This window comes from Blennius ocellaris (genome assembly GCF_963422515.1).
Source record: "Blennius ocellaris genome assembly, chromosome: 11".
NCBI classification, from domain to species: Eukaryota; Metazoa; Chordata; class Actinopteri; order Blenniiformes; family Blenniidae; genus Blennius; species Blennius ocellaris.
Genome location: NC_137660.1, coordinates 21,659,206 through 21,682,549, shown reverse-complemented (window position 1 = coordinate 21,682,549; position 23,344 = coordinate 21,659,206). Strand labels below are relative to the sequence as shown.

Sequence of the window (23,344 nt, the reverse complement as noted above, 5' to 3'; positions counted from 1 at the left end):
GCACTGCAGTGCAAAAAACATCTGTCTAAAACAGCAGGACATCTTTGATCACGTCTTAGAAAATATAAGAAAAAGTTGATCATCTGCAAACATTCAGAGGACACCTGAGAAATGTGGACATTGATTTGTCTGTGGGAATATGAGAGCGGGTGAGCTGATGATGTGAAATAAAGTATAAAAATGCAATAAGTGTTAAAATGTATGTACAAAAGTAGCAAAAGAACAAAGAGACGAAAGCAAATAATGTATAAACCCTGAAAAATGCTTCTTCTTTTTTTCTATCGCGCAATGCATTCAGGGGAGGATGTACAGTAGTGTTCTGCTGCATAACATGTTTACATGTACCTTCCTTTGATCAATATGACCTGTACTGAAGTGTTTATGAGTCTCCATTACCCGCCAAGCAATAAGCCGCCACATCACATCTTATCCATGCACTCCAGAACTATTCATCTCAGCATGAATGAAACAGGCAAAGATCCCGATTCTGACTCAGCCTCACAGACGGATGCATCAGTCATAGTGCCTATTTTCCTGAGTTCATCGGGGCAAAAAACATACTGCTCTAATCCACCACATCAGAAATGACCACAACAAAAAGGCAATGCCATGAGTGAGCATCGGACAAATCCCAACTTCTCAGTTTCCTCTTGAGAGGGTCAGAAAGGAGCTAAAACTTCGTCTGACCGTGTGTTCATTAAAAGACTGGAACAGAAGCAGGGATGTGCTGTGAGCGAGGAACAGTGGATGGATGTTCTTGCAAGCTGAGCATCCAAGCCACAGCTATTTCTAAGTGATCCAAGTTTCAACCACGCTTTAGGGCTTCCAACAAGCAAATGAAAAACAGACCGCAAGGGCAGAACGGAAGAGCAGATTTGTGGATCCTGCATGCGAGTATATACATTGTTCATGACGGGAGTCTCATTCCGACGTCTGCCGTCAATGTTCGCAGAGACCTGGGTAGGTCCTGTGGTTGGGACTCGTCTCCAAAACAAATCCTTGCAAGAAGCGTTCAGAAGGTTTGCAGTAAGTCAGACAATAAAAAGAGGGAGAAAGAATATTTCTTGCATTTCAAAATAGAAAGCACGTGCTGCACAAACAGGCACACGTGATGTTGGTGAAACAATTGTGGTGCGTAATCGTATTGTTACACTGTAGGCACAGTCAAATTGCGCTAAGGTCACATTTCCTCAACTCAGGACAGTCAAGCTCAGCAGTAGCACAGAGATCAACGCACAGCCCACACCGAGTACAGACACACGTGAACCAGGCATCAAGACAGGGACTTGGTCTATCAAAAGGTACAAAACAGTATGATCATGCACTTTATATGACTTTAGAGAGGATTCTTCGTCATGGTTGGACGTTAACATCCTCCATGTTTGTTTTTTATTTTTATTTTTTTTTAGTTTTTAGTTTATGAAATGTCTGCAGATATTATTCAGCATGCTTTCAACAGCAATATACAGTCACTTTGCAGGGACAGTGTCCACAGTTTTTATTTGGTAGCCACTTCACCAGAATCACTATTGCAACGAGAAAAGAAAATCTAAATGAAAGGTGAGGTGCCACCGCAGCGCTGTCACATGAACGGAAGATGTTCGCCGATGCTCGTGGAGAGAAACAACATGGTCATGCTGCCAGCGGCACCGGACTGCGGAGTCAAAGCGACGTGCTAGCTGCCACACAGAGAGAAGATTGCAGGATGGGTGCTGGAAAAGTGAACAGTGGTGATCTGCAGCCCTTGATCTGCATAGTAAACATTACAATTGCAAAGGTTTTCCCACTGAAGCCATGACACAGCACAAGGGCGACCTGCTGGATGAGATTTAGGGTGGGGCAGGAAGGGTTTGGGGCCAAAACCCAGGGCGTGTAGCAGATGGTGTGGAAGGGCGCTATGGTCAGAAGCTTGGGCTGAAGCCAGAAAGGCTTTAGGTCAATAGGGAAGATCATAAGAGGGTGTCTTTGGTGTACAGAATCAGTGAGGATAGACTCCCAAAGCTAAAACACATCAACAAGCAGTCGGACGAGGTTGTGCCTGTGAGCTGAGGGCTGCGCGGCGTGTAGTGGAGACGTGGGGAGCTATGGGAGGGTGGTAAAGTGGTGAAGCTAAGGCCATTCGTGGTGATATCGCCTTCCATTCTTCTTCCGTTCCTTCTGCAGGTGTTCCAGTTCCGCTTCGTACATCATCTCCTGCATCAGGTATTTCTCCCTCCTCATGCGGTCGCAGAGATCCTTCGGCATGTCCGGTATGAGGTATGCTATAAAGGACTTGATCCCAAACACCAGGTGCTGAAGGAAGCATGAATCTTTTATCAGTTATCATTCAGAGAACTTGCATGCTTTAGCTGCCAGTGTGTGCTGAATAATTCACCGTGCATGCAAAAGAAAATACACAGACTGCAGTACAACAAACTTTGTATGCCCCATATTGTTTTCTATGCTCAGTCTGTTTCTATCTATGCACATGGCAGGGTTGGGAGAAAAATCCTTGCTAAGAAATAAGGAAATTCTGTGTTTGTTGGTGCAAGTCATTTACATTTAAAATCTTTGTTCTGAATTTCTCAGGTTTATTTTTAAAAACGTGATTTAATTAAACCACTATAAAGCAGGCTGTCAGACATATTTTTAGCACATGACAGCACGGGAATTATTAAAACGAGGAAAAACACTAAGTGTCAAATAATATCGAGACTAACTGAAAGTGGAAAAAACTGTAAGTGGATTAAGTTTGAGCTGCTTGCTGTGCTTGTAAACACAGAGAAAGAAGTGGGGAGTGAAGACAGACCTCAAACACGATGATGAATGCCAGCCTGGCAGCCAGGACGTGCCAGAACTGCAGAGTGAACTCGTACGGCACCGAACTCCACGGCGGCGCTCTGTAGTCTCTGTACCTGCAGTATCTGGACAGGCTGCTGTTCACCAGCTCACCCATGTCGAACACGGACAGGCTGCTGTTCATGTAACCTCGCAAACACCTGATCACAAAGGAGAGGCCGTCACACAACCAGCAGCCGACGACCCGCCGCAATCACTTAAAGCGTCCACATCATTTTTAATGCTCACTCGTCCGCATGGTGGTGTCCTTTGTCCACGCAGGGGCCGTATTTGAAGGCGTAAACGAAGCGAGGGATGTAGTCTGAGGTGATGGCGATGACGAAGGCGTTGGTGATGACTGCCAGCACACCGATGCCTTCGAGAATCCCATGCCAGATACCTGCAATCCACGGGAAAGTGAGACAGTTTTGAGAGTGACCGTTTTATTGATAAAAGCCACTTGTTTTTAATGACAAAGCATGCTTAAGCTCTCTAACCATCCACTAATTAAGAGATTCATCTGTTCGAAACTAAATTTCAGTTGAAAACAATAATTTCTATTGTCCAATAACTGATTTGTGCTGATTAGCACATCTCAGCACTCACTTTGGCTCAATATTTGTTATTTAGGCTTGTGAGTAGAGTAGTTCTCCTGGTTCTCCCTCCCTGTGCTCCATTTACTTATTTCCAATAAATTATTTACCAGAATAAGACGCAACGGCATTGGTAAAAGGACTAAAAGCTTCAGCATGCACATAAATAGCCATGCAAGCAGGTAGTTTGTGAACTTAGCACATAAAATCTTTGTTGCCAGCATTGAGAATAATTATGTCGAAAAGTCATCCTTTTCTGTAATCTCTTATACTTGTAATTGTTTTGAAAATTCCAGCTTAAACCAACAAAGAAGCTTTGCCCTTTGAGTCTGTTAAACTGACACCAAACGTGTCCATTTCAGCTGAAGAGTTTCTAAATGTTTCAGGATGAATTTTTCCTTTAATTACAGGGGAATGAGCCACATGAAGCATTTGGGCATACATCACATGGCAGCTTGATGTTTGTGATCGTATGGGAAGAAGGGCTGGTCGGGGAAGCATAACATATGGCAGCACAGAAGGGTTGGTTATGCCAACATACACATCTCCATAGGATGGGCTTAGCGACATGTTAATGCTTAAAAAAAAAAAGTGTCCTTGATCTAAAAATAAAGGTGACAGTGTGTGAGTTACACAGAGTGACACAGAGACCTATATCGGTGGCTCGGGCGGGCATGGGTCTCCTCCACTGAGTGACAAACTTGTAGGCATCAAGACGAATCTCAATGATGTTGTTGAGCAGAGCGAGGAGCGGCGCGAGCGGGAACGCCGCTACAAAGATGGTGGTGAAGCCAAACTGGAGAACTGCAAAGGAAAATACAGTGTGGACCTCAGCACTGGTTAAAAAAAAACAACAACAAAAACGCAACCACGAACCAGATAATAGCTATAATTTACATGGATAATTTCATTCTTTGGAAAGGATCAACAACAGCAATTCAAAGCAGTGTGAAGGTTTACCCATTTCAAGGTATTCGTCTACCAGTCCGTGAGCATTCATCGGCTGGAGATTCCAGTCTTTGTCCCACTGTGGAAGTTGAGTTTTATTCTCTACGTTCTGTCCTCCGCCACCGCTTTTCTTCATCTTCCTACGAGACCACCAGTTCTGCAGCAAGCTTAAAAATTTAAGACGATAACTGTCAACTCAAGGCAATTATTTTTGACAATGCAATGAGCACTGCAGGAAGTGTTTTACAAGACGATTGGGAGGGTTTTTTGCAAGAGAGAAGTCTTTTCATATGCAGATGAGCTACAAAACTATAGAGAGAAACTGCATATGGTATGAAAAATGCCATTCACTCCAATCCAAAGCATTAAGAATTTAAAAAAAATTATAAAATTAAGAAAGAACCGCATGATTATCATAACTTTTTACATACGGATAACCGAGCTCCATGAAGTTGTTCCAAATCTGTTTGAAGAACATGATGACCCCCATTTGCAGGCAGAGGTCAATCAAACAGCCGCTTGGATGACACTGGGAAAAACAATATTTCAATCAAAACAAGAATAACTGAAACACCAGTGTAACATTAATATTTCACGCCTGATCATTTCAAGCAACGATAAAGCCATATGTGATCCTATTCTGTTATTTGTTCGTGAAAAACCGAAAATCCCAGTAATTATGAAAGAGATTAATGGTTCAAACGCTAACATACACACGCACAGCAATATAAAAATTAATTGCATGAAATTTGTAAATACATCCCCAAGCACAAAGCAGTAATGAGCCCAATCATCGCTACAATAATCATCTGCTACATTGACAGCTAATTGAACTCACCTCTTCCAGCCTCCATCGATTAAACAGTTTATTATATTTTCCAGGCCTGCCAGCAAACCTGAACAAATTGAGATTGGAAACATTAGTCGTGAAATTCAATCAGAAAAATACTAATAATCTCAAAGCAGGACAAAAAAGGTGTTTAAACTGCAGCTTCGTGACATTTCTATATGAAATAGTATTTTGCAAGTGGAAAGGAAGAGGAACACATTCTTGGCAGGAGGATTTTAAACACAGTCCCTCATTAAATTACTTGCAAACTGGAACAACAAAGTTTCTGGAAGCCAGCATACCTTCCAAGGAAGAAAGCGATGTAAAAAGTGGAGCTGTTTAGATTAACAAACTGGAAGAGGAACATCTTCAGAGCGAAGCTGTTCTCCCACTCTGACTCTGTCCGCGGGTGCTCTGCAGGGGGAGGCAAAGCGGTGAAAAAGTAAATGCAAGCGCAACCATTTGAGAATCAAGACATAAAAACATAAACGCATGCGACACTCACCTAAATTTGTGAGCAAATAAGCCACCTTTTCATACACCTGACAGAAGGAAAAAAGAGGGTAACTATCATGAGAAAGAGACGCAAAGAAGACACACAAGTCTGTGCGTGGTTAAACAACATTTGTTGGTACATAAATGTGAAAGTGTCAGATGATGCTTGTTCAGACACCTACCACGTTGAGGGACATGATGATCATAAAGTTGATGCAGACGCCCGTGCCAGAGGTGGCGAACTGCCAGTTCTTCTTCACAAAGTGCCAGTTGAAGGAGGCAAACTTTTCCATCGCAATGAGACGGAACACCACAACGGCAAACACGGCCGTCAGAACAAGAGAAATCTGACAGGAGATGAAGGAAGCAGAAAAGAAAATGTGAATATGAATTGACAAGTCTTCTGCTCAGTGACAGATAAACACTTCAGTTTGAGCAGAAAAGATTGTATTTTGTAACCAATAATTATCGAGCAGCAAAATAGTTCAACGTATGGATTGTGGTATTATAAACATAATGAAACATAAGGAAAAACTGTTTATGGACTGTATCTTATATGGAAACAAGAGCGATTGGGCCATCAGATGGTCAAAACTCATCATTTACATTAGTTTTCCAGTAGAGGGCGGTGTTACACCACTGCTAACACATCTTGACGATTCAAAGGTGACCATACTGTGATTGTGGTTCCCAAAGGGGTGCAGCTCATTCAACGATCAAAGGGGTTTACCATGAAGAAGATTCCGGACACAGACACCATGAGCCGGCTCAGTTTGTCTGAGAAGGGCTGGAAAGGTTCGGGCTTGCCAGAGATGGGGTTGACCCTCTCCACACGAGAGTACTTGGCTTCAAACTGCGGCCTCAGCTCCTCCTGCTCAACAACACAGATTCCAGTACGGGCCATTAAACTGAAGCTGATGAAGTGGTGTCAGTTGCAGAGGTACGGCTGCACGAACAACGCAAAACCGTGGGTTAATCAAATGATATGACAGCTATTTGAGGATATCGCTGACGTACCTCTTCCTCCTCCCAATCGATGAGATCCCAGTCGTAAGTCAACTCCGCTCGTCTCCTTTTCCAGAACTCCAGGAATACTGTGGCTGCAGAGGAGTCAGGAATCAATCATGTTATTGATCAACTTTGATACGTCCGACGCCGTTTGAGTGACTGCAGAGAGGGCGGCTCAGTGGAGTGAACAAACCTCACGGTCAGATATGCTGTGTGAAACATAGGCGGCGGGGATTTTCATAGACCATTGAAGAAAATGATTACAGCCATCAGTCCACACACTTCACTGCTTTCAAGGCAAAGATAAAGAAAAGTGGCACCAGAAGAGGGACTTTACATGTATAATGTTTGTACATGAGCCCCATTTTCTTGGAAAAAACCCCCCCCAAAAAACAAAAATCCCTGAGTGTAGACGTCACTCTGCAGGCGAGTTAGAACACACACATAACAAAATTTAGATTTTCTGTAAAAAAAAAAAAAAAACTTTTTGGTGTTGATCACAAAAACTATCATTTGAATAGAGTTACTGGTCATTTCTTTAAAATAAGCAATAGAGTTTAACGAGCAGGTGCACTGTGTCTGTGCACTGTGTGGGTCTGTCTATTGACTGACATTAAGTTCAAGCTATGTGAAAATTTAACACTTTCACTGCACATGCTCCTTATAGGAGGGATACTGTTCTCAACCGTGTTGCGCAAATCAGCACAATACCTGTTCTTGAAACAGATTAATGAAGAAAATGCAAACTTGAGAAAATGAAACAGCAGAAAAACAGCTGCAATAAACCACTGATGTGCATTTTGTTCTCATGAAGGTCAGCCGATATTTATTGAGGGACTGCAAACACATCTATGGCATAACAGAACAGAGAGAGAGACACATTGCATTAGAGTAACATATTACCTCAATTGTGTTCTCATTAACAATGTAGATAAAGGCTTTTATAAAAGGTTGTGGTACACACATTCGCAAGCAATGTTTGTGTTAGAATGTGTGAAAGAAAGTACCACTGAAAGCTACTTATAAATACGAGTATAATCATGTACAAACTGTGATGGACAGCGCTAAATAACCACATAATACTGATTCAGTCTGATTTTTGTTTTGTTTTAGGCATACACATCATGCATTCTGTTCTTCAGCTGGAAACACTTGATAAAAATTCACATGAGTATTTTAGAGCAGTGCAGCCTCATAGTAGATCGGAGATGAAGGTTTTCCACGTATTAGCATGTTTAAGTAAACAATTCTTTGGATAACATCGATAGAATGTTCGCCAACTATTTCAATAACAGTCATTTTCCCCCCAAAAAAACACTAAATATGAGGCAGTTCCAATCATTTGTTATAGGAAAAGTAATTGTCTCGTTTCATTATATTTGTTTTAGAAAAAAAATAATTAAATTTTTGGATTTTGGACAGCTGGTCAGAGAAAACCAAGCAAATCCAAGCAAATCTCAGGCTGTCAGGAATTGTAGCAAACAATTTCACAGTTCTCTGGCAACGTTTAAGACCAAATGTTTAATCACGTATATTATCTGCAGATGAATAATCGATGATGGAATTCTTTGTTGGACTCATCCTGTGATGTTCTGTGATCTAACTGAAGGCAGACAGAGGCAATAGAGAGACACTCGGGATGCACAAAGGAGCAGTGTCCTTAAAAAGCACAAGAAACCCGACATGTCACTCAGAACAACTTTGACTGCTGTTAAAAATGCTAACATTTTATTATAGCTTGTCCCACTTTTCTTTGAAACAGAGAGAAATGCAGCTTTTTCAGATGCCCACATTCATTCCCCCGGGCCAACCAATTTTTTTTTTTTTATGTCTATCGCACACTCACACGAGACCTCAAGTGCACTCTCTCAGTGGCGCAGTGCTCCTACTTCGTCCTACATTGCCAAAAGCCCTCATGCAGGATTCAGAGCTACAAACCTCAGCCAGTGCAGCTGGCTGGACCTTCTTTGGCTTTCTAGCTTCTCTTAGCCTTCGTTTAGCCCAAAACCCAGCGCACAGTGTGCCAAGAGCTCCCTCTGGCACAGGTGATTATTTCTCATGCTGGCAGTGAGATGGATCCGAGCCAAAACGCTGCACAGCGATGTTCAATCTCTACATTACAAGGATATTATTGCTGTGGGAGCCATAGCTGCAATATACCAATATCATGGTGCAATTCCACGAACCTGACGGTCGCATGATAACTCCCCTTTTGGGGAAATGCTTAATTATCTGACTAATTACTTCAGGACGGCACGGGAAGTGTAAGTGCAGATGTTCCATCAGGGAGAGCTGACCATGATTTATTCAGTGTAAAATACACTACACTGCAGAGTGAATACCTGTGTAACTTGCACTACAGACTGTTTACTGCTCTAAATTCCCCACTGAAAAGCCTAATATGTTCAGGCGAGAAAGAATTGAAGCTTGGGCATAAATGATTGCACTGAGTCATAGTCCAGGAGTGTTTGTACGGCGCAGAGAGCAAATCTCACACTATCAGTCAAGGTCCACAAAGGAAGATGGTGTGCCTACCCCAGATCGCCATGAAGATTGCAAAGAAGACCGTGCCGCCGTTGTCAAACAGATAGGTCACCTACAGATACAAACACAACTTTATTATTTAACTGGCAATTTCAGCAGCTGCAAATAAAAAATGTTGGCGCTCCGTGACGATCAACAGGTCTTCACAAATAACCGCTCATAAAATAGCAGCTGGAAATGTAATAAGACATCCAGCAGGAACTAGATAACAACATCGATGCACCTGTTCAGAAATCATGAGCTGCAGGCATCTGCTGATTAGTTCAGTTCAGCAGAAGTTGGAAGCAGGTGGGTTAGAGGCTGGCTCTGTTTACTGGTGACAAATGTGTTAAAAACCTACAAAACTCATATTTATTGAGCACACTGTATGTAAAAGTGCAGAATCTACAGATTTTGTACAGATATATTTCTGAAAAGATCAGGACGATGTGTAAGGTGTAAATTAGAACACGATGCACATTTTTGATGCCCTCAAAAAAAGGACCTTATGAACAATACTGTATACCACAAAAAAACAACATATCATTTAAAGTATTTCATGAGAACAGTACATTGTTTTGAATTTGCCGGCAACAGTGCATCTCGAAGAAGTTGGCAGAGGAGCAACACAGATCTGAGCTTGCTTCACTCAACACTACTGGCTGGTACGGAGTTCACAACCATATCGGTGAGTTAAGATTACTAAAGTCTCTCAGAATATAATAATATTCTATACATGACCCTGTGACAACATTGTTTTCATACATTTCCAAATGCGCTAAACACTTTCATGCAAATGTACAATTGTCATCATTGGATATGTGCACCGTGTTCTATTGGGAATACATTTGGGGTTCATGATATTTGCATAAGGATATTTACATATTTACACATACATTGTTAAAACCTTTTTGCATCACAGTCGTAACTTTATATTTAAACATTAACATTAAAGAGAAGATTGATTTTCTTAATACATTTTAATCTTGTGGAACCAAACTCATCAAAATACAACTTTCTTAATTCCGTAACCTTAACAAGGTTGCAGCATAAATTCAAGTTAGAAGCGGTTTGAACGAGCCTGGCAGCCGCACTCACCTTAGCGTAAACACAGCTGTCACTCAGTGTCCACGGCTCACAGGTCTCCTCACACATTGGACACATGATGGTGGTGTTGGCTTCACAAATCTCTTTGCTGGTGAGACAAAACATCAGAAAGTCACAGTGACGATCAATAACACAGCACTCATTTCAAATCGCTCCCTCTGCACTCACACAACCAGCATGTCAAAGAAAATACTCCGCTCAATCCCTTTGCTCGTGGAGCTGACCTGACTTGGCTGGAGTCCATAGTGAAGAGACCATAGAGGAAGACAAAAACGCCAACCAGAGCAGCAGGGATCAGCATGCCAGTGTACCAGCCCAACCACGCAAAGTAGAGACCGATTTTCTCGCCAAAGTATCGCCTGAGGGAGAAAAAGAGACAAGGTGGTAAAAACTCACCAATAAACCGTGTTGACAGTAATTAAAGGTCCACAGATCAGTGAGGTGGTCACGGTGGCCAGACAGATTGGAAAGCTGTTGGATTTAAAGGTCACACAGTTTAATGCCGCGGTCGCAAATCAATCTATAACTGTCTTTCTCTGAAACCACAGCTGTCAAGTTGCCCGCTGAGCAAAACACTTGTTTCAAAACTGTTCTCGTGATGCAGTTCTGTTTCAGGTGAGACGCTGGTGCGCTCAGAAATATCTTAGTAATAAAATTGTTTACACAAAACTGGATGAGTAATACACATTAAGACATTTTATGACATGGTTAGTCATTTTTTTGCAACGTGGGATCGCACACAGTCCAAATTATCTCAAACTGGTAAAGCGAGGCCACAAATAGAGCAGCTACAAAAACAACTTCAGTGCTTTGAAAGCTTTTTTTTCCTTCAGAGACACAAAGGTTTAATTTAATTATTATTATTTTTTTTTTAACATTCTGGTTTTGACAGCCATATTTGAATTTCACCTCACAGTATTCATAATTAGCCTCCTGGTAATGCACTTTCATCACTTTACGCAGAAGATTTATGTATCTTTACTGTTTAGGAACAAATGTTGCCATCCTAAATCATGGACACATATTCTATTCAAGACAATATCTAAACCACAATTTAAACCACGATTCCAAAATGATTATTATTATTATACTATCCATACAGAAAACTGAAAATCCATCAGGATAACAGTGTATGCTGGTAGATGGAAATAAACTTGTATTATATCCCTTCTCCTGTATTTCATACAATGAACAATAGCAGAGGTGGTGTGAAGTGGGAAGAGAAACTCTCCTGGCGGTTGTACGGTTGTAATCATCATCGTGTCACAGACCGAACAACACTGGAACTGCCTGCTCAGCCATGAATATACTGACGGGGATCACATGCATGCAGGATGTAATTTGTTGCTTGCTTGTGTTGAGCGATAACGTCTGAGTGAGGTGTTTTTGAGACACGATTTACAATAAGGAGGAGTCGAAGGGTTTCACTGTGAAAAGTCTGATACGTCTTTACATGAAGTCCTGGGATCGTTGAAAAGTTTTACACTTGTTCATTTGAACCGATTTTTTTCTTTAATCCCTCCTGGTAGTGGATTGGATGAAGAGCTAAACATACAGCAAGAAGGACATCCAATATATGATTAGCCAAGTATAGAGTGAACTTAACATGATCGGCTGCGGCGACCGACGACAAAACATTTCGACAAAACTTCGAACAAAATCATTCACCTCACATTTGTGAAATGGTGGGAAAGAGAAGTGTGACGGATACAGAAAATACGGATCTACCAAAGCAGCAGCAAACTATAAGTGAGTTCAGTCTCAGGTCCTAAAATAGCTCCATCGGTTCAGAAATAACAGACGCAGTCAGTGGGGAGCCTGAGAAGTGATAGACGAGCCAGCGCCTCATCAGAGGCCGGCAATCATGAAGCGCATGCAGCCACACAAATAACTGGGTTACTCTGTGCTCCATTTAAACAAACCTCACGAAAATAATTAAGGCAAGAATCCAGGATCATAATCAGGACACAGTGTTGTATGAATGTTAGTAGAAACCAGCTTGTGATATTATAAAACAGGCTTCAAAGCTGATTACCTGATGAGGTCCAGAGGCTGATATTTGTACCAGATCCCCCAGCGGGCCCAGCGCTCATACAGAAGATGCCTGTGGTTCTGGGCACCGTGCGTCTTAATAGGATGCCTGCTTTTGTAACCGCCCTGATCACACAAAAGAGTCATCAGGCTCACAATTATAAGAGAAATCTGCAGACTCTTGAAAAGCATTTTATGAATAATTTAAATCTGTGCAGTTTCTCAGCACAATTACAATAAAAACCTCAAACATCTCACCTCGTGTGGAGGAAAGGCAGCCTCATAAGTGTTGTTGCCCAATAACCGGTTGATACCTGCCGCAGGACAAAACAGGTTAAAAGACACATTAAAAGACGAACGCATAAAACAGCCCAGACACGTTAAAAATTCAGTCGCGTCGTAATTGACAGTAATTCAAAGAGAGTGCGGCGGGGCAGCGGTTAGCACCTGGTTTAACCCGGTGGGTGCTTTTCTGTGTGGCGTTTGCATTTTTCTCCCTGTGCTGGTACTCGTTTCCTCACACAATCCAAAGAGATGATCGTGAGCTGAAGTGGTGAGTCAGATTGTCTCTCTGTGCTCTCTGATGGAGTAGCTACCTGTCCAGGGTGTCTCTTCATTCCAGCCCTCTGTGACCCTTGTCTGGATAAAGTGTGCCGTGGAAATGTGCGAATAGATGGATGGATGGAAGCGACAAGCTTCAAACACTCCAAACAGCTACAAGCACTTGAAAATACAATTTTTGATCTTGATTTTTGACATTTTGATCCATGACAAACATCCAAAAGATTTTTACATGGAAAGATTTTGTTGGGAACAGCTGTTGAGAATCACATGTAATAAAAATATATTAGATGTGTGCTCATTACAGGCTTTTACTTCAAAGGTCCCCACGTAAACCTGCAACATTCATAAATTTTACTTATATATTTCTTCATCACAGTTTATTTTATTAATCATATTTATCGTCAGTATATTTACATTACATTTACATCTTTAAATTCAATATTAATTTATATTTCAGCCTTCTTTCGTGTAAAAACTGACAAGTAAAAGAGCACGTTAGACAAACAACCATCCCTAAAAGCCCCCAATCTAGATGTTTCCTAAACTGCAGCCTGGGCACTGGAGTGAACATGACAGTGATCATTTCCACTCCCTATTAATTCAGTTTAATTCAAATAATCTATAAAGCATATCCATCTTATAAGATCTAACTATCTCCAAAAAAATAGAAGAGTAGCCCACTCCAAACACAAAAATAAATAAATGATCAAACAAGCATCAAATACAAGAAAACAGTCAAGAAACCTGTATCACTTTCTTTCTTTCTCAGCACTATAATTAGTTTATAACCTTGTTTGAGCCCATTGGGCAAGAAACCTCTTTACATTATTGGTATTTCCTATTATTTTCAACTTCATTCCTCATTCAGAACCAGGTATGCTTGTCATAGGTTTATTCTGAATCTCTCAATGACGTTACCACACTGTAGGAAAACGGTTATTTTTGTATGACAACAGTGCAGTCTTGTACTTAATCATCCTTTGACTGAAACTGTAGATAGGGGAGAGCAGGAGCCAGAAAAAGATGGATTTGGAAAGGATTTTTCCTCACTTGTGACTGAGCTGATCTTATTTGTTGGAAAGCAAAATGGTCAACAGTATTAAAATATTAATGGGGAATCCGATCCAGCATTTCCAGCCCAAACTTCAATCAGCAAAGCATGTTGGCAGCAGTCAGACGAGATAGCAGAGTGGGAGTGAATGGATGGTTTTAGCGACACTGACGCTACTACAAACAGAACAGAATAACATCGCCCAGAAGGAGAGGAAAGGTCAACCTCGGGTTGGACAACAACAGCCACTCGGCGGCAGTTCATGTTTTAATCATAACACAGAAAACCCTCAAACATTATTCCTCCCACCACCCTGCTATCACTCTGGTTTTCTACTTCAATAGAAAATAAAACATGAAGTACTTCTATTTCAGCTGTCAACGCTGCAGCTTTCTCACTGATTACATTCTCCTAAACTCCATCCACCTACTTTCTTTAATGCGTCATCAAACCAAAGCTTCCAAAGGAAGCGATCCCAGTTCACTCTTGGTCAAAGTCGGGTTTCACTCACGACCGAGAGCGTTGGGAATAACACCTTATAAGTACTTCATTATTGTAATGTCACAAATTGGCAAAAATGCAATAGTAACTCAACACCTTAATGAAATAAGGTGGTTGGCCTTGTTATTTGTTCCTTTTAAAGTTAAAAACAGACTATTAAGACATTCTAAATAACTGAAAAAAAGTAAAACACACAAGTCACTTTCTCAAGTAACTTTTTTTTTTTTTTAAATGTCTCTTCTAAAGTAACCCCGGCTTTCAGTGATGCAGCAATGACCGCTTGAAAGGGCTTTAGCATGGAAGTCACATCATGAGGGGAGTAGTAAGATTTGAAATTGTGATTTTTACCATCAGTTACGTAAAAAAAGCCTCAAATGTGATTATTTCAAGGCTCTTGTGATTTGTTTTGTGATAACATTTGGAGCACACTTAGAAGTTGTCTGTCAGTATTCCTAAGTTGTTATGCTGTCATTCTACTAACGTGAGTTTGACACATGCATCACAAGATATTCTACCACTGATGGGATGCTGCTGGAAATCTTGTTCAGTACGTGAGGAATGAGGAGAGGAGGAATCAAACACGGCGCTTTACCCATCTTTAACTTTCCCTCCTCGTACTTGGTACGCTGCAGGACGTGATGGACTATTCTGCTTCTGGTGGAGTTGGAAAAGAACGTCTCTCGGTTGTTGATCGTGAAACTGTGAAAGAAAAACAAAAAAAACCCAGCAAATCCTTTAGTTATTCATCTTTCTACAATAACATGACTGTTATCCAGTCAGGGCGTGCAATGCGATCTGAGTCAATAACAATGGCGAGTTCATTAAGTTTGTGTTCATCCCAGCATCATTATGTTCACTAAAGCCGTCCAGGCTGAGACGAGAAGGACGAGTGAAAATGCTTCACTGACAATTGAGATTAAGATTATGCCTTTTATCACACAGAAGCTCAAAAAATGGACAAGAATGAGAAGGAAGTCAATTATTTCATGCTCTATTTTTACATCTTATTTATGTCTAAATTGTCTTCATTACTCTGCTGCGTGAGTTCAGGCTTTGAGCCATAAAATATACAAAACGTCACGTCACGAAATTCATCTCCGTGTTTCTACACAGAAGGGCTCGAGACGTGAATGGATGTCGTGGATGAAAGGCAAACTAAGGAATACAGATCAGGACACATATCACTAACACTGCTGGTGCAGACATCTTTATTATGCAACACTACATTCATGGGCTTCTGTCACATCGTGCTCGAGTGTGCACCGAGCCGTCTTACTGATGCATGCGAGCTCTGCTGAAAGGAGCCGTGTAGCAGTCGCTCTCCTCCAAGTCGGGCAAGGCCTCTTTGTCCAGCTTCATGGGATTTCTGGGAAGCCAGCTTTTTATCTGGCGACATCTCAGATGAAACCTGCTGCACAGGCGCACAGAGAGACGGGATTAACGCCACAGATTAACAGGAAGATTGTTTTCCTTATGCGAGACAGTGGACTTCAACCCTTTTTGTCTCCTTCCAACGTGACCACGATGGACGCAAACCGCCACTGAAAGCACGTCGACACAAACGCACGCGTCGTTTCTTATTTTCGTGCTCATGAGTCACAAGCCGCAAGATTAGGTGATCTCATTTAAAAGCTCATCTCAAATCTCATCTGATTAATGATTTAGGATATTCTAATTTGTATTGCCGTTAAAAAGACAAAACCGAAAACGCATATAAACAGCCCTGATAGCCTTGGTGATGCCGTGTGAAGTCACAGCCGTGCGTCAAATTTAGCACGAACACCCAATTGTCAGGGGCAATATACGACCAGATTATGATTCTTGCCATCTTCATTTGTTTTCACACACCCTAATTTTAAACACCAAAAGTTTCTGGATTGCCTGCGAATCTTGATGAAACGCTGAAGGAAATCATCAAATGATTAGGGAGAGGCAGACTAATCAGGGCCACCGTCATAAAAAGTGACAAACTAATAATAATATATCAGAGTGCTTGAGGAGACACACAAAGTGAGGCCGCAGACAAACATAAAGATTGCACAACCCCACACAATGAATGGGTGGAGCCTTGAGGTTAATATGCGATATGAGTTGTGGTGAAGTGAGATTAATTTTTGGGACGACATCTTTGTTATTGTGTTAAGTAGGTATAAATATACCTGTGCAACATTAAAATGAGCTTGAATAATTAATTTAAGTCGAAGATATTCAAGGGAGTTGTTTTGGCTGTTTCCATTTGAATCAATTATTAAACCCTCCTTCCATGACACCTTATCCAAATAGATGTCTCTTTGCACTCCACACAAACAGAGAAATCTGTTCTCTCTCCCGTGGCTGAGAGAAAAGAACAAGATTCACATTTTCCTCAGCGCTCTCCTTTGGGAGTTCAACATTCTGTCTGCGACTCTGCGGACATATTTCTCATGTGGTGTGTCCGATAACTGTTGTGTAATTGGTCAGAAAGTGGGCGAGGTTAATGTGGAAGATTGAACACGTACATTCATTTTTTCCATCACCTTCCAGGAGGTTTGCACTTGAATTTATGGTGACATATCAAATGACCTCAGAACTCACTTTGTCGTTGTCACCTTGAGAGAACAAACAAATCAAGTCTGTTTCCATCCTGAATATTTATCCACTTTTATGGTGGCAGTGTGTTAGGGTTCACAGACAGCAACAAAAAAAAACAACTTTAGCAAATACACAGTGGTAAGAGGTTTTTAATTTGAAGTGCATGGCAGCTCCACATCAATTGTAAAAGCTCTTACACCCATGTTTTATAAATGTCTCTATTGTTTCCCCGATTGTTAAATGTCTCCTATCCAGTTTCGGTATGAATCTTTCATGAGTTGGCTAAATACCTTGCACCCAGTTTCTGAACATTCTGTATCTCCGATATAAAGAGATGCGGTATTAAAAATGAGCTTGGGCACTAACTTCTGTTTGACTTATGCTCAAGGGACCTTGAATCTCCATAAAGAAACATGTCATGGCTGTCCGTTCAATGGTTATTGAGCTATTTTTATCTGGGTACATATTTGATCAGATAACAAGCAGTCGCTCCTTTCTCAGATCTATATCACTAAATGAAGGAGTGGAATTGGAAATGTATGCTCTGCTTCTGCTGAATGTCTGGAGAGGCCTCTGACTGATACGTGGGGCTGTGGCTCTGGACTGAACAAATATAAATACGGCTTTTGGGGGGAAAATCCCATCGTTTTCAGGGAGCACTGAATGAATGTTGCTATGAAGAAGCAGTGAGCTGTCACAAACCTGCGCACGGCTCATTTGTAGAGCTGTGGGGGGATGGCAGTTCGTGGCAAACTATTAGTAAACACATAAAGCCTATTTACTGGTCTGATATATTTTTCATTTAAGAACAGCAGCTTGATGAAACACTGCTCTGCAGAAAAGATAATAGTTCTCCTTCTTCACAGTGACTCAGATCATTCTCACACATGAGTTAGAAGTGCTGTGAAGTGCTTTGTTCTTTGCCGGAAAGGTGGGCGAGCGGTTGTGTCTGTCTGTGGGATTTTGTACTACATGTGCTGTGTGTTACAGTGTGGTTATTATTACGCATTGAGTATTTAAGTGTGAAATAATGCAATAAGTTTTCGCTTTCCTCTCCTTCAATTCTGAAATATCTTACGAACTGCAATGTGTCCTCCCACCTATTACTGAATGCTCATAAATACCCGATGTTGAAAGACTGTGAAACGACATTTTTTCCAGCAGCTTGTGTATCAGACCCATTTTATCCAATTTGACTATGTCAATATACTCAAATCATAAAATTATGACCTGCTCATCACACATCTGGATAGATGTGTTTAGCAGAAAATGTGGCAAATTGTGTTGGCAAGACAAATGGGTCTGATTATCTTCAAAATTGTAGCCTGTTGTGGAGTATTTCTTGTTTGTATTGGTCAGTATCTAGTATCTATCAAAGTGGTTTAATGAAGGAAGAGGAGCAAAGGTGGTCAAAGATCATTCATGCACATGTGCAACGAAAGCTTTCCAACAGACAAGCTATTGGAGCTCAAACCGAAGCAGTACTGATACTGGTTTTAGTAGGAATGTCACAGAATACAAAGTAAATTACAGTTTGTTACACATTGGGCTGACAAATCTGCACCTGCACAATGTTACAGAGGTGGTTTTAATTTTATGGCTGGGTCTGACGCACTCTGCCAAATGATTTTCATAACGGACAGTGAGATAGCGTGGATGCTGCTGTTATATGTAAAGCTGAAAAGAAGTCCATTCAAAGCAAAAAAAAAAACAACCCGCTGACCTCTATCATTTTCGCTGATGTTTAAATTCCCCATCATGAATTGGCAGGCTTAACATCCCTGACTCGCGGGGTTTTGATTTTTATGTAGTTCTCCATAAAAGAAATGAAAATATACGACCACCTAAAAATGAAACTATTTCAAAAGTGCGTCAATGCCGACTTCTTAAATCCAGTCCAATCCACTTTAAACCAATGTCCAAGTGAAATTACAAATACAGCAAATTCTTGTGGGAAATATCCTGTAATGCGAAGTCTGGCTCACCAACGTCATGTGAACATGTGGTTGTTAAAGCTTAAGTTGTTGTGCTTAAGCACAAAAGAAACTACATTTCTATACAAATGAACTGGAGGAAGAGAGGCATTGTTGTAGGATGATAATACCACCAGTGAGGTTTCTCCAGGCTGGCCAAAATAGCAATGTTCTACATGTGCATGCATGCTTTAGTTTTTTTCCAGGATATTTTTTTTTTTCTTTTCTGGGTCCTGCCCCTGTTACTCTAACTTGGTTAAAGGAGGTAAACAAGAAGCATTACTGGGTTAACTGAAAGAGCAAGTACACTTTGAAAGCAGCATAAGTACACACAGATTGTAGATTCCAATATTTAATGAAGAAATGCGATTTCACGGATTTTGCCCTGACTGATTTACATTTTAGCAAAACCCATGCTTGCAAACTCGAGTCTGATTACCATCCAATCCACTCAAAAAAAAAAACCTTCTGCCGGGGCTAAAGCATTCATATGCAGTGGCTCAGTAAATAAATAAAAAAATAAACATGCCTCAGAGCATAATCCAGCTGGCGTTTCACCTTAACATAATTGGCAAAACAATTTAGGTTGCACAGGAAAATAATTTAGTGAAAACAAGATTTAATCTTTTGAGCAAATAAAGACGCTATAGCCTTTGAAAATGCTGTTGTGCATTTTTCCAGTGACTTTTTTTTTTTTTTTTTTACAGACTCTTTCTGTTTGCATTGCCAGTGAGATGAAGAAATGCTGATTTGGAGTCCTGCACTGAGCCCGGACAACACTTGAGCGTCACATTAAAGAAAAGTGCATCGCTCTTTAAAAATAGTATGCAAATAAGCCTGTGCAGCACCATTTATCTTTACTGGAAAGTAGTTTATTGAAACACATAATGAAGAGAATGGTCGAATCGTATTCTGAAGAAGTTGCGTGAAGTAATTTCTTTGTAATCGAGAACATAATTCAAGTTTAAGTTTTCTCATTGATTCTGAAACAGTCTTCATAAATCGCATTGTGTTGCATCAAGACCGCGCAGAGGCCAATAATGGGTTGTCTAAGGCTTCCCCTTTGTCTCCTTTTCTCTCTGGAGTGACTGATAACTTCAATTATAAAACCCCATCAACATCTCTCCTGCAGCTGGGTCCCCATTGTTGTGCTCACAGATTTAGTTAGAGACACTGAAACATCCTGCTTCACCAGCAAAACAAATACCTTAAATCTGCTTACCTGCCCAAGGTTTTACTCTTCCAGTCTGTGAAGTAGCATTTTTTTCTGAAATACAGAAGAAGAAAAAAAAACATGTTGGAGAGGCTGACCAGCAACTTCATAAAGTAACAATCCCTCTTGATTGAAGTTTGTATTTTTCTCTAACTGCCGTTTACCTGAAAGGCATCCGGATGTTCATCTGCTCAGCGTATTTGCAGAGCGTATCCCAGGGAGCGTGGATCTTCACAAACATGATGTCATTGTTTGTCAGAGACGGCTTTAAAGTAAAAAGAGAAAACCGGATGTCAAGTGAGTAGGAAAGTTAGGAATTGAGCAAACTGAAAGGCTCTATGCTTTCACACCAAACATTTGTACCTCCTTCTCCAGCATCAGGCCCTCAGCTCGTAGATTCTTCTCAAACGTGCACCTTTTCTCCACCTGTGGACTGGATTTCTTATACACCAGGATGTAGTCAATACGCTTCTTCCCATCTCGGAAAAACAGCCCTGATGGATCGACTGGATTCTTCCCCTGCAGCAACAATGATTGAACTCTGCATTTAAAATGAAGTGGTGCTGAACACCCCAGTGCTACGTTCAATTTCCCCTCAAACCCTCTTTCAAATGAAAGAAAATGAAGGGGGTGAGCTGAGATCTGTTATTTCTGTGAGTCTGGTACCTGGAGGGAATCTGTGCGTGCCTCTAATTTAGCACGGGTGACAGGCTTCTGCAGCAGGAAAGGCTCGTCTGCTTGTGTTTCACACGTGCTCACTTCGGTCTCCTCCACGTAGTGATCCTTGCCATCCTCTGCTGAACACAGACAGAAGAGCGATCAATGAGGGAGTTATCAAACTGGGGAGCAACCACACAGTATTCTATCTGCATTATGTCCGAGTTGTTGCTCTGGTCAATATTTTCCTTACCTCACTGCCAGCCATGAAACCAGATCTGAGGTGAGTCAAAATTAAAGTCATTTAAAATTAGGTTCAAGCTTCAGATATAATTTACCCGCGCCGTGTTGAAAGAGTGAGAATTTCTCTGTCTTCCTTTCTCTATCATAACTTCTCCGCTTGATGTGCACAAACAGAAATGGTGTGAGGAAAAACAAACAGCCTCCCAGGAAGTCATTTTTTTCTGACAGTGTTGTGACAGATCCAACTTCAGATATGAGCGTGCTCCTGACAAACAATGACTCCTTCGTGACAAAACATTTGGAAGCTTTTGCCATTTTTCAATGACATGTGGATTTTGTTGTTTTTCAAAGAAGAAAGTCAAAATTATGGTATAAAACAATAAATCTGTGGGGCTAGAAGAAGACTTATTATGATATCCTCTTCGACTGATGCTGCACTCTAATTACATGACATGGATTTTCTCAGTGCAGCACAAATTACATCCACTCTGGGATGTGTGGGGCAAATTTGCTAATTTCTGCAATCAGATGTGTCATACTTCACCACCATAAGAGCTCCAGGTAACTGGAGACTGAACTTTTAATACTGCTGTGCTGAAAGGAGGCGTAATAAGTTAAAATGAGATAGCCTCAACATTAGCTGTGATGCAGTTGCAGCATCGACATAAACATCAACCTGCTTTAATAGGAGGTTTTTTTTGCTGTATTAATTTTTTATATTTCATCTCAGTTGTGTTGTTGCAAGCTCTTCCCCATTTAATTTGTTTATCAATCAGTCATTAAACTGACCCTCACAGCTAACTGCATGTATAATAAATAAAACTACATTATACATTAAGAGACAATTAAAAGTAATTGAATGAGTCATATACATTTTTTTTGTAATTCATCTAATGTTCATTGAAAACTTTACTGTTTCTATCAGCAAACTTCAGCAAAGTTTTAAAAGTAGATTCTTTAAAAAAAACCAAAAAAAACTCAAGTGTGTTGATTCACATTTGCTATCTAAATAAAGATGGCATGATAACATCAAGAGTGATTGAGGTCACAAAAAGATACTCAGCTCTGACAATTCAAAAACAAACGAAACAACACTGAACCACAATAAAGTGTTTAGTTTAGTGCCACAACCACAAGTTCACAAATCTAATCCAGCATGTCTAGGAAAACGGGGCGAATTGATGGTCGTGATACATCTTCTTTACAAACATCAGTGTAAATTTCCTCGACACAGAAAGTCAATATAGCCCATTTTGAGTTGGAGATAAAAGTGTCAACTGTGCTAAAGAATGAGTAAGAAGTCTGAACATGTGGTGCTGAAACACATACAAAGAGATCAGATCACACTGTGTTTTCGCTCAGAAACACAATTAACAACTCACAAAGGAAACAAGACACTGAAAAATCAAATATTATTGAAATTATTTCAAAGGTTCGAAATGAAAGTATCAACTGTACCTGGGAAAGTCTCCACGAGATTACAGTCAGTGGATAATAAGGAAGCCTCTATACCATGATTATAATGTCAGTGTGCAGAGAGGTTTTATGCAAATGCTCACAATGTCATATCAGATTTTCCTAATTTACTCATTTATGGATTATCAGTTTAAAGAACAGCGTGAGCTCATCAATCAAATGCTTTCTTTGTGTCGCAGATAATGACTTTCATATTCAACTTCCATATAACAAGGATAAAACACAGACATCTGTTACATTCTGGTTGCCCCAGCAGTGATTCATCCACCCTGACAAACACACACCTGTGGTGGAAAACGGGTGCTGGGTCGTCCTACATCCTATATTAGCAACCCTTGCCAGATGTTTCATCTTCACTTTCTCCTCTTGTCTGCTTCCGCCTCAGGCAAGAAAAGAGCACTTTCCTGTGCCGTGTCATTTGCATGAAAATCCCATATGTATATTTCTGTCCCCCATTTTGTACTTGACAACAAAAGAAAAGGATCGAAGGGTGCTTCAAGTTCAGAAAGGCGGCAAAACATAAAAGTGCTGCTGCATAAAAGTGTTACGTGATGAGACTAAAGTGACGCTTTCATTGTGATAAACCCTTGATGTCTTTGATGATATAATAATTCTGAATAATCTCTCGCTTTTATAAAGCCTCTTTATGTCCCCACAATGTTGTTTTTTTTTTAACTCTTTCAGCAGCTCTGAGCCTCTGAAAGTGCAACAGACAGCTGTGAATTCACACATCATCTCCTAAGT

General features: G+C 40.7%; 1 protein-coding gene across 2 annotated transcripts in view; it reads right to left on the bottom strand.

The window, feature by feature from the left end:
- Positions 1-1,785: 1,785 nt before the first annotated feature.
- ano3 (anoctamin 3) overlaps positions 1,786-23,344 on the bottom strand; it is a gene marked incomplete at its 5' end in the record, with an annotated part of 34,409 nt that continues 12,850 nt past the window's right edge. The window contains 23 exons of one of the 2 annotated variants that reach the window (XM_080504472.1): positions 1,786-2,292; positions 2,789-2,978; positions 3,067-3,217; positions 4,062-4,214; positions 4,371-4,525; positions 4,790-4,887; positions 5,197-5,254; positions 5,490-5,601; positions 5,693-5,729; positions 5,865-6,029; positions 6,413-6,553; positions 6,700-6,782; positions 9,226-9,286; positions 10,312-10,408; positions 10,545-10,679; positions 12,356-12,477; positions 12,610-12,665; positions 15,060-15,166; positions 15,744-15,878; positions 20,234-20,278; positions 20,389-20,489; positions 20,588-20,743; positions 20,891-21,021. In XM_080504472.1, the coding sequence (XP_080360598.1) occupies positions 2,110-2,292; positions 2,789-2,978; positions 3,067-3,217; positions 4,062-4,214; positions 4,371-4,525; positions 4,790-4,887; positions 5,197-5,254; positions 5,490-5,601; positions 5,693-5,729; positions 5,865-6,029; positions 6,413-6,553; positions 6,700-6,782; positions 9,226-9,286; positions 10,312-10,408; positions 10,545-10,679; positions 12,356-12,477; positions 12,610-12,665; positions 15,060-15,166; positions 15,744-15,878; positions 20,234-20,278; positions 20,389-20,489; positions 20,588-20,743; positions 20,891-21,021 (2,672 nt within the window). In that variant the 3' untranslated portion in view covers positions 1,786-2,109. The remainder of the gene's footprint in view (positions 2,293-2,788; positions 2,979-3,066; positions 3,218-4,061; positions 4,215-4,370; positions 4,526-4,789; positions 4,888-5,196; positions 5,255-5,489; positions 5,602-5,692; positions 5,730-5,864; positions 6,030-6,412; positions 6,554-6,699; positions 6,783-9,225; positions 9,287-10,311; positions 10,409-10,544; positions 10,680-12,355; positions 12,478-12,609; positions 12,666-15,059; positions 15,167-15,743; positions 15,879-20,233; positions 20,279-20,388; positions 20,490-20,587; positions 20,744-20,890; positions 21,022-23,344) is intronic. The other variant, XM_080504471.1, reaches the window with a different exon arrangement.